Here is an 11,993-nt window from a genome sequence, read left to right as displayed (position 1 = left end):
AATCCTCCAGTTCTAGGCAACACAGAAGAGGGGGAACGTTTTTTCTATTTCCACACAACTCCTCTAAGGTATATTAATGACATAGTTGAATATTGAAAATGGGTGGTCTTCCCCTTTAAAGAGTGTGCCGTGGCTCTACCAGCAGTAGGGGGCAGCCTCATGCAAGAATTAATGTGAAAATGGTCTCAGCTCGACGCTTGCTTGTCAAGGCTGTTCAAGGCTGATGAGTCGCTACAGAGCAATAGATCCAGAGAAAAACACATGGAACAGTGTTGTGACTCCATTGATGTTAACGTCCAGTTGGATTTTAAGAGTACTTTTATGGGAGCTGTTTCAACGGTAGACACCCGCGCGACACCTCAACAGGTTACAGACATCAAACCAAGGTACAAAAGAACGAGCCAAAGAACGTACAATTGGCATTATCGGGCCGTCAAAAATGGGGCGAACGGGAACGTTCAAAGCAGTATAAGAGTGACGCTAGCGAAGGCTAATTATCATGCTATCTCACACTGGTGGTGGTGGTGTTGTTATGCTAACGCAGGCTAGCCTACATGCTGCACTTCACCTGGTTTTATAGGATGATTAGTTTGTTATTTGGCCATGTTCAACCTCGACATGTTCATAGTCACTATTGTTGTAAAGTCGTAATGAAAACCTCTGTGGTTCCTAAAGACGTCCACCACTTATTTATATTAGCCAAAACCTCTTTTTAGAGTTAGGCTAAAATCCATAAGGGTCCATTTGGTTTCATTTGTACGCTCTCAGAGTTAGGCTAAAATACATAAGGGTCCATTTGGTTCCATATACTCTCAGGGTCCATTTGGTTTCATTTGTACACTCTCAGAGTTGGGCTAAAACCCATAAGGGTCCACTTGGTTCCAAACTATCATTGTTGTAAAAAATCATTGTTAATGTAACTCTGGGAGTGTACAAATTAAACCAAATGAACCCATACGGGTCCATTTGGTTTCATTTGTGCACTCAGGCTACAGACCAATAACGGTCAATTTGGTTCCAATCTATCATTATATTGTAAAATCATTGTCAATGTAACTCTGAGAGTGTAAATGGAACCAAGGTCCATTTGTATGTTCAGAGTTACAGGCCCATTGGGTTCAAACTATCATTTAATGCAAATGCAAATAAAATAAGTTAGGGAGTCATTAATACTATTATTTTATGAACTGGCCCCTTGCATTTCTGTATCCCTGTAATAGCTATGTTATTTTGTTTGCACTGATATGTTGGTGACTATTCCATTATCTAACATGTTTCTGTTTCTGACTGTAGGCCTACATCTTGACAATTTTTCTTCCTGTAATTTTTCCAGAACCTCCTTACGGACCTGTGTTCAGCTCGGATCTGTCCTGCTTCCAATGCTGGTAATTGTACTCTTAATAAAATGAATATAAAATAAAATATAAATATATAAATAGTTTTATGTTACAGAATGACACTTGTTTCTTTCTTGTATTCCAGTCACGCAACCCCTGAGTCCTGGAAGACTCCTTTCTGGTCTCCAATCTGTCCTGCTTCAGCTGGTAAAAGCACTCTCTTAAGCATTATGTTATACTGTAGCTATTGAAAAGTAGCAGATCAACAAGCTCATAGCGAGTGCCACGCTATGAGTAAGTACAGATCGACAGTTGAATCGACATTATGTCTATTTGTTTCAGGCAAACAACCTGTAGTGACTCGAGTCGTGTCCTGAAGATTGTTTTTTATCACATCAAGGCTCATTTTCTTGTGGTGAGTACTTACTTCCCTAATCCCTAAACCTTAATTATGAAATGATCTACTTATTATAAATCAAATCCACATACTCAATATGGCCACGCTATTTTGCATATTATAGGTGAAATATATTTGTTGCTGTACATTGCTCTAATCACCAACACATGCACCAATACATGCTAAGGACTTGATGCATTACTGAGTTTCCCTACTTTAACATGACAATGATGTGATGAAGTATAAGTTGTGGAATTAATTTATTAAAATGATCAAATAATCAATATATGCAGAGATGCAAGGTTTCTGTCTGACATCAACCACATGTGTTGGATTCATTAATTTCAACATCCTGTTCTTTTTCAGTGACTGTTGCTGTGAACAAGTTGCCAGTGGTGATCCCATGATCAGCGAGTTCACAACAAGATGGGCAGCTCTCTTTGATGTGAAGGAGGTTAGTGTGACTGTGAACTAGGTGCTATGACAGCATACAGTATGTGACTTAATTGTGAATACCAATGAAAATTTTCTAAAAAAGTGCTGTGTGCTTGTGTGCTTTCAGATATGCCTCTGCAGTCAAAGTTCCTATCACAGCTGGACCTGTACTCTGAAAACCTGTTGACGCTGTTTGAAACCACCACTGGGCAGAAAGGAAGAAAACAGAAAGCCATGACAAACATGGACACAGTAAGTTCTCTTAACCTAACCCATTTAGACCTGAGGACATTTCTTTTTTGAAAAACATAGGTTTCTATGTCAAACTATTTCATGTCAAGCCACCGACCCCCATCTGAAAACATGATGTTCCAGGGACCGCACAGAAGCAAAGATTTGAGCTAAAAACATTTGCTCTGAAATAATTTATATTCAAAGATTTGTGCCAAATTTTCACGATAAAAAAAATAGCTCTGCTAAATGAAATGGCTCTACGAGCGAGCTTGTAGATCTGCTAAAGTAGAACATAATGCTTAAAACAAAGAAGAAGGAAGTATGCACACCGTTTTAAAAGCTCCCAAACAACTTTAATTATCAGAGTGGAAAAAAAACATATGGTTCAGCCTCTGTGGCCTTCATCAAGTATAAGCTTTTAAAATCTTGTGCAAACTTCCTCCTTTTTCAGTTTATTTTGTTTGTTTGAGCACCTGGAATTGGAATTGACTGGGATGTGTGTGTACTTCCTGACCATTACTGTATATGTATATAAACACTCAAATGTCTGCAGCATGTATCTCTGTATGTTTTATGTCACATTTCTTTTTTGTACAATTAAGCTCTGGTTCAGGGCCTGCGAGTCTGGACAATAATCTATCTACAGGTTCATGTGATGCATTGTGAGCTTGTACATTGACCATATTTAGAAAACCTGTTAACCTGCAAGCACCCCTTATGAATTTGACTTTTAAGTGTATGTTCTGTTCTGTCCCTTATCTTTCAGGATGACCCTGACGCAGGAAGGGACCGCATAAAGGACTGCATCTACCTCAACGAGGATCCTGCAGACCTTGTGCGGGAATTCATAGTAAGTGACTGACTGTACTGTGTATTTATATCTTAGAGGAACCACTGGTGCATTTGTAATCTACCGATATTGCCAAGAGAAAACCTCTATAGGGTGTGCCAAATGTAGTTCTAAGAGTGGCCATTTCTTGGGTAAACACAGCCTTACACAGGTGTTCTGATTAGACTATAGCATTATTTCTATGCAATCAAACAATTGAAACACCTGTGTTTTGACCCAAGAAATGGCCACTAAGGACTACAATGACGTAGGCGCTGGCACACACTATAGAGAATATTTTTCCTCCGGTGAAAAACAATCGCTTTCTGCCCCCCCAAAAAATGCATTTTATACATGTGGGGGGCTCAGAGTGCTTCCACTAAGGACAGTAGGCTTTCTAATCACACAAGTCGTGTTTGTATTGGTGAGTTGGTAAACCCTTCATGTGATATCCACAACAGAAGAGAGGCTGGTCGGGTGGTGGGGGATGAAGCTGATTTCTATAGCTCTACTGAAAGGCAGATTCATAGTAGTGGAGCTATGGACCAGAGCTACTTGTGACATAACCCATATTTAGACATAAGACTGATTATAAAAAATGCCTTCTAAATCCTTAAACACACACAAAATGTTGTTCAACTAAATAGTTTGCAGAGAAATTGGCTGAATTATTGCTTCAAATCCTATATTGATCATACTTTACACATAACATAGTTGTATACTGTAAATGTCAGACCCCAACAACCTAACAACACACTGTGAGGTTGTTGGTGTGAGACACGAACAGCCAAATAAAATCAGACTTTAGACTTGGATACTGGGTAAAAGCTCTAAAGTGATACAGCCTCAAAGCAGATTGCATCTCATTACTCACAGATGGAATTCACAAGCTAATATAACTTATATTAAGCTCATTATTGATCAACTAATGATGCCTTTTTGTGAACACTTAGGATGTGGAGGAGACGGTCAGTGAGGCTGCCATGGAAAAGACGACAATGGGGATCATCGTACTCAAAAACACCAGTGAGGACGATGTCAGAATTGTCCTTGAGGGAGTCACAGTGATACAAGACCTGGATAATGTGTCCGTTGCAACTGCCATGTTGTTGGGACTCATTTACGCCCTGAACCTGATAGTCCATGGGCCAGACGGGTTGTCGGTATCAAAAAGGTGGCAAAGGTTACCATGCATTTTTGAAAAGCTCTATATCTGTAGATTATATTTTGGTATGATAACCCTTTCTTAGACCCAGCTAAATTGGTGTTATCAGCCGCTAGAGTTGGTCCCATTAACTTTACATTACAGGGAAAAAAAGCAAAAAATTAATCTGCTTTAAGTAGCATAAGAGGGGTCAAACTAGGGGGTTTTCATGATGCTGAATCCATTGCAAGCATCTGTTTAGCACGAAAAACATTCCTGGGGCTAAAACAGCCCCCACAAAAGTGATGACTCATCACTTTTCATCACTAAACCATAGTCTTTTTAGCCCAAGGAATGTTGTTTGTGCAAAACAGATGCTTGCAATGGATTCAGCATCATGACAAACCCCTAGTTTGACCCCTGACACCCCTCTTATGCTACTAAAAGCAGATTATTTTTTTGCTTATTTTCCCTGTAATGTAAAGTTAATGGGCCACCAACTCCAGCGGCTGATAACACCAATTTAGCTGGGTCTAAGAAAGGGTTATCATACCAAAATATAATCTACAGATATAGAGCTTTTCAAAAATGCATGGTAACCTTTGCCACCTTTTTGATACCGACAACCCGTCTGGCCCATGGACTTATGAGTTACACACAGTAACTCAAATGCACATTTGAGGTACTGCAGAACATTATAATGGAATTGGATGGACAGGTCCTCTCCCACAAAGCACAAAGCTTGAAGACCAACTAATCCAACAGTGAGTAGTTCAACCCCCCCCCCCCCCCCCCCCCAGGATCATTTTGACCATGTCCTCACTGAACACACACACACACACACACACACACACGCGCGCGCGCGCGCACACACGCACACACACACACAGTCTGAAACACAAAAACAAGACCAGTTGTAATCACAAAAACTAAAATGTTTTGTACTGTATTTACAGTAAGAGTATTTTTTTTTCTCAAGCAAATCTGACTATGGGACAGCGGGGAGATTTTTCATTGTAATGTGTTTACATAGGATGTACAGGCTAGTCCTTGCTTTGTAAGAGCATCTGCACTCTATGAAACTTAAAAGAAAAATGGTCAGACAATTGAATGTTAAATGTTGGATGTATTTTTGCCTGTATGCACATACATGTTTTGTTACTAGTTTTTTTAAATGTTTTATTTTTTATGTTTTTACAAAACATGTTTTATTGTTAATGTAATGCACTTCATTAGTGCACTTTGGTAAGCCCTGTTTTAAATGTGCTTTATATGTTTAAGTGCTTAATAAATAAAATTGACTTGAGTTGACTAATGTTCCCTGTATTAAGTTATTAATTATTATTATTATTATTAGTTATTAATGTTCACTGCATTAAGAAAATAACATTTATTTGCATGGATCAAATTGTCTTGGACTAATATGATCATATCATGTAGTTAGAATAATGACCATGACTGAATCACGTTGCCATAATGCGATTGAAACATGCCATAATGTGACTGAAACATGTACTAGCAACTTGAATGATGTTAGCTGAATCACGTTGCCCCAACGTGATTGGATCAGGTGCAACCATGATGAATCATGTTGCCATAATGTGACTGAAACATGCCATAATGTGATTGAAACATTTACTAGTAACTTGAATGGTGTTAGCTGAATCATGTTGCCCCAACATGATTGGATCAGGTGCGACCATGGCTGAATCACGTAGCCAAAAAGTAATTGAAACATGCCATAATGTGATTGAAACATTTACTAGTAACTTCAATTGCGTTAGCTGAATCACGCTGCCCCAACATGATTGGATCATGTGGAACCACTTTCCATGTTTGAATCACGTTATCTGAACGTTTTCTTTTTTTCAGTGTAGGGGGTCCGGGACCCCTAGGCGGTCCTCAGAGTTACAGCAGGGGGTCCTCCAAATCTTTGTGTGCTAGAAGCTTTTCTTCTCCTTTTTTATATTAACCACTTGAACCCTAGCGTCCATATTCTGAGAACTTTAGCCAAAAATAACCGATCTACAAGCTCACAACGCCTCGCAGTTGTAGATCTTCTGTTTTCGGCAAAGAGGTTTGGTGTAGGGGGGAAAAAGAGCAGACCAAGTACATAGTGAAAGGTCAAGTTTATTAAGTATTGACGGTTCAAGTGGTTAAATATCTGAAAACACAAATTGACATGAATCCAAAATACACTGACGATTGTGCTGTCAAACGATGAAACTATATGGAATCTATGAACAGGTTGTGGGGGTCCCTGCTTCATCTCTCTCTCAAATAAGGGGTCCTTGGCCTGAAAACGTTGAAGACCCCTGCTCTACAGAGAACAGAAACAAGTTTGTGGAGACATGCAAGCTAGTGTCCTTAAAATGTCCTTTCGTAGCATCACAACGCCTCCTGCACGCCTTTCACCAACCCACACGGGGGCGCCCTCTATCCATCTTAATGAATACATTTTCAAACCAATGGATATGCGGCAATCGTGAATTCAACACGATCTGCTGTTAAGCAGTTTAACCAATTTGCTACGTACGTCTACACAAACGGTCAAATTAAAAAGATAAATTGCTTAGTGAAGGCTCACGGATGTCACCATAGGGTACGGTCCAGCAGAATGTCCCGTAATGATCGTATTATTTAACGAGGAGCATTTTAATCCAATCGGTCGTCGTTTCCTTAAAAAGGTATTAATGTATCTAAGTGCAGTACACCTCGCAACTGATGGGGTCGCATGGCTGAAAAACAACAGAAAATGGCGTCTGATCGGATTAAAATTATGTTTATTAAACAATACGAAAGATACGGGTAATTCTGCTTGAGCGTACCATATTGTGTCATTCGTGAGACTTCAGTAAGCACTTTATCTTTGAAATATGAACGTTTTTGTAGACGTACGCAGCAAATAGGTTTAACTGCTCAACACGAGACGAGGTTGAAGTGAATGTATTACTGTGCTTTATATAACATTGTCGAGTCTTTGTGTTCGTGAGCGGCAGGGTTTTATTTTTTACCACAGACGAGCGCCGGCTGTTCGAGAAGACATCATCGCTGCGTCTTTCTCTAGCCCCAACTCGACTGCGCAGTTTTAGCACCACACCACACCACACCGCACCACATAAAAATATCTACATTTTCCATTACAAAAAAGTACCCCTATCGGTAAGAAACAAATTGACCCTTTTAACTGTGATTATAATACAATATACATTTCTATTACAACTATCCTAATTATAATGCACTGTAATGGATTATAACTGTCATTATAATACATTACAAAGTATTAATGTATTACTATGATAATTAAAATACACTATAATAGATTATAATAGTGGTTATAACACAATATAATCTATTATCATGTATTACAACTATATCCTGGTGGTCTAAATGAAAAGTCAGTGAGTGATCAGTCATTATGAAGTGTTTGGCCCTGTTTGGCCTTGCTCAGACCTACTCTTGAGTAGATACTTTTTAGTACCCTGTTTAGTACCACTTTCACACCACTCTACCCAGTTCCTTGTAGTGGAAAGCCTCACACAAGTGGGCGGTGTGGTGTGGAGTGGTGTGGAGTTGGGCCTGTGGAAAATTGTGTGCCCGAGAACGACTCAGAGAGTCAGATCACGAGGTATAAATCAAAAAATAAATCCTTCCAGAATACTGTCTTCTGCAAACCAATAACATTAGCGAGATGAAGTTAGTCACTGAGTGTTTACACACTAGAACCATGCTGTATGGGCGGCGCTCAGAGCTTGAACACAACCAAGTTAGACCGGGTACAGATTATTGCTTTACGCACTTTATGCTTTAGCTATTAAAAAATAGCAGATATACAAGCTCACAAGCTCTACAAGAGTGCCGCGCTGCAAGCTTGTAGACCTGCTTTTTTTGAAAAATCTTGAACATTTGTGCAATTCTTTGAATATTTTGACCCGATTCTATAAATGTCTTCTGAATCCCTCTAAGGTTTTTTGAAAAGGATATGTTTCCATGGCGGCGGTGCTCAAACCTTATCATGTGAAGGACCCCCAAAATGATACGTATTTGGCCCCAGACCCCCATCTCGAAAAGATTGTATCAGGGACCTCCCAGAAGCAAATATTTTACTTACAAATGTTTGCTTTAAAAGTATATACTGTATATATATTGAAAGATTTGCACAAATCTTCATGATTTCGGTGCCACGCTGCGAGCTTGTATATCTGCTATTTTTCAATAGTTATAAAGCATTCAATAATTCTTGGCCTAGATGGCTTAAGAGTGAAACCATGAGGAACAATGGATCCCGTAGGCCAATCGAAACGCTATGCAAACCTAAAGAGCTGACCTACTTCTATGTGACTTCTGTGTGACGATGCGTTGGTCTGGTCGGGTCACCTCAGCATTCTGTGGAAAAAGCAAACGGCCATGGGCAAGCGCCTTAATACAGATACACCAAGAAAAACATTTTGAAATACTTCAAATAACCGATCTACATCGACACGTTATGAGCTTCTAGATCAGCTATTTGAAATATTTAAAAAATATTTTTCTAAATAGTAAAACATGACAAGAATAATACATAGCATGTGAAAAAAGCTGTTTGTGTATATGGGAATAGAACTCATCAGCAATAGCCTAAACCCACAACAAGAAACAAGTAATCAACCTTTCTGTTACAAACACTTTTCAGTTACAATATCTCCATTTCAATAACATGTAGGCCTATACTCCTAACACCAGCTGTAGCCTGTTTAACTGGTGAGGGCCCCAGCCCAGATTGACAGCTGTCTGTCTGCCTTCCCAGGATCTCCTAATGTGGGGTTAATTAGCATAGGATCAAGGCTATCAAAGATGTATTTTATAGATGATATAAAAATGTAAATAAAATACATCTATGATATTCTTGATCCAGGGCTAATGGTTTATTCTGTCATAATGGCATCATATTTACAAACTGTGTTCCTGCTCCAGCTAGTCAGTTATACAGAAGATAGAAGGATAGGACAGCAATTATAGAAATATTAGACCTTAACTGTGGAATGTTCAATCGCATTGTGAGCTTGTAGATTGCTATTTGGCGCGGCCCAGTGACGTCATAGCCCTTCAAATGTGCACTTCAAAGTGCAAACCCTTCGGATTGGAAAACGGCTATACTATTAGGGTGACCATATTTTCAGCCGCTCAAACTGGGACGCAAACCACTGTTGCCTAAAACTGGGACCCTCAAAGCAATGCGCACGTTACCGCGCACGCGCGTGCCCATTCTCTAACGTTTGTGCACGCGCTCACATACACAACGCAGGGTTGCATAGGCCTACAGGTAGTGAGGGATTGACAAACAGGCTCAGTGTTGAATTCAGACATGCAATGAATTTGTTCATGTTTTCTGATTGGTTAGGTGAGCATGTTTTCATGAAAAGAACATGATAAATGTCTATGCAACCACTAAAAACAGCTACTATTATTTGATTTCTGGCGAAAACCAGGACAATTTTGCAGTGAATGTTGAAAACCGGGACATATTAGTGTTTTAGAGATATTTGTCGGGACACTGGGACACGCAGCTTGAAAACGGGACTGTCCCGGGTAAACTGGGACGTCTGGTCACCCTAGGCTATACTTCCCACAGATTACACACACCCGAAGTGAGTTTGAAAACTCGACCAATGATGAAAAACTCCCATATCTACTGGGAGAAATACAACAATGCGCAAACACAGCAGCAAGAGTTGTGAACTGTTGTGACAGTTCTCAATAGGCTACAGTAGGCCTACGCGTTGATTGTAAATAGCTACAGTTAAAAGAAACAAATTTAAAACAGTTAAAAGAAACAAATTTGCCGAATGCGTTCCGCACGCACGCACGCGCGCGCACACACACACACACACACACACACACACACATATTACACACACGTATAATTCTAACACTTTCCTTTCAACAACAAAGAGTAGAAAAATGTGTAAATAGTAAAAATAGTAAAAAGATTCACGGAAACTAGGGGCAGAAATTATCCAAAATGATGTCAGTAGGTGACACCGTAACAGGATGCTATGCCTATAGCTTGCAGATCTGTTCTTTTTTGGATCTTTTTTTATCTGTTATCTTTTTTTGGTAACACTTTACTTTAAGGTACAAAGTAATACACTTAGTTAATGCTTAACTAACACGTTATTCCTGATTAACTAATACATCAGTTAATCATGAATTAATCATGAGAAATCATCAAGTAATGTTGGAATAGCTGTTACTTAACTAACTTAATCTATCAGTAGTTAAGACTATGTTAGTTAATAGTTAGTTAACATCAACCATATTATGGGTGGTTTGTAGATCAGTTTTTTCTGGTCCAATATGGGAGACCCCTGGAAGTTTTAGACCAACCAGTATCACGGGTCAATGCACTAATCCTACTCGCCTATGAAGCACTCATCCTGGGCATAGAATTGTTGAGAAAAAACAGATCTACAAACCACCCATAATATGGTTGATGTTAACTAACTATTAACTAACATAGTCTTAACTACTGATAGATTAAGTTAGTTAAGTAATAGCTATTCCAACATTACTCATGATTAATTCATGATTAACTGATGTATTAGTTAATCAGGAATAAAGTGTTATTTAAGCATTAACATAAGGCGCTTTTCCACTGCAAGGTGGAACCAGAACTTTCAGGAACCAGAACCTATTTTTTTGGTTCTGGTTTTGTTTCCATTGCGAACGGCCCGGTTCCAGACGAGGTTCCTGGAACCTCCTGGAACCTTTTTTCGGTCCTGCTCCTGAGGTAGAACTAAACTTGAGTTCTGGGAACCTATGGGCAGGGCTAGCAGCGCTCCTGCTCTTGATTGGTTGAGCCGAGCCGCTCGAGCGGAGACTGCACAACACAGAGGAGAACTGGGAGAAATCCCAAATCTCTCACAACACAACACTGTCATTTTTAAAATCCTATTCCGAGTCCGACAGACAGAAACACACAAACAGTATGGACGCGACGCCAGTCTACACTTCTACATTCATTCGCACGACTCGCAAGGCAGCCCGCAGACGAGCTCAGGACATGCCTGTTTCCTTGTGTCACTACACAGTGTGTGTGCGCGCGCGTGCGAGAGAGAGACGCTGTTTGCATTGCATCGCATTGCATTAATTATTTAATAATCTTTACGAGTGTGATATGCGCTCACTCCGTTCAATGAAAATAGGACTAAAATAAAGGGATTGCAAAGCTCAACGTGGACCACGCGGTGGAAACAGCGGCTCGCGCTGTCGTGTGCACACACACGCACGCACACGCACACACACGGGAGCAAGGAGGTGCTTCTCCCTAGAGCACAGGCAGCGTACTGAGCAAGTCTCTGATGGGTTCTGGTGGCCCATGTCCAGGGGCGTAGGGAGCGGTAGGCGAACGAGGCGACCGCCTACCAACTGAGAAATGATCTGGCAAAAAAAAAAAAAAAAAATCTCCAAAAAAAAAAAAAAAAAAAGTATCTTATTTCCATTGTGTAAAGGCCTGACTGGGCAGTAGGCCTACAGTGTGGAGAGGACCATAGGCCTATAGAATGTTGCTCAACCAGTTCCATTCATTGTCTAGTAGGCGGCCTGGCCATTGAGAAAGTGTTACCCTTTTAGAGATGC

General features: G+C 40.0%; 2 protein-coding genes across 2 annotated transcripts in view; both read left to right on the top strand.

Annotated features, from left to right (window-relative positions):
- LOC308280268 (von Willebrand factor A domain-containing protein 5A-like) overlaps positions 1-2,209 on the top strand; it is a gene marked incomplete at both ends in the record, with an annotated part of 3,393 nt that extends 1,184 nt beyond the window's left edge. The window contains 2 exons of the mRNA XM_080720528.1: positions 1,334-1,385; positions 2,101-2,209. Of these exons, the coding sequence (XP_080576654.1) occupies positions 1,334-1,385; positions 2,101-2,209 (161 nt within the window). The remainder of the gene's footprint in view (positions 1-1,333; positions 1,386-2,100) is intronic.
- Positions 279-5,149, top strand: LOC308280055 (uncharacterized protein). Its single transcript, XM_080720314.1, has 8 exons — positions 279-386; positions 1,334-1,385; positions 1,483-1,544; positions 1,680-1,752; positions 2,101-2,188; positions 2,297-2,421; positions 3,170-3,253; positions 4,186-5,149. Exons 6-8 carry the CDS (start codon positions 2,299-2,301, stop codon positions 4,480-4,482), a joined length of 504 nt encoding a protein of 167 aa, XP_080576440.1. The 5' UTR covers positions 279-386; positions 1,334-1,385; positions 1,483-1,544; positions 1,680-1,752; positions 2,101-2,188; positions 2,297-2,298; the 3' UTR covers positions 4,483-5,149.
- Positions 5,150-11,993: the final 6,844 nt, after the last annotated feature.

This window comes from Nannobrachium achirus (genome assembly GCF_963921795.1).
Source record: "Nannobrachium achirus genome assembly, chromosome: 24".
Lineage (NCBI taxonomy): Eukaryota > Metazoa > Chordata > Actinopteri > Myctophiformes > Myctophidae > Nannobrachium > Nannobrachium achirus.
The sequence above is the reverse complement of the archived record's forward strand: the minus strand, read 5'-3'. Positions and strand labels throughout refer to the sequence as shown.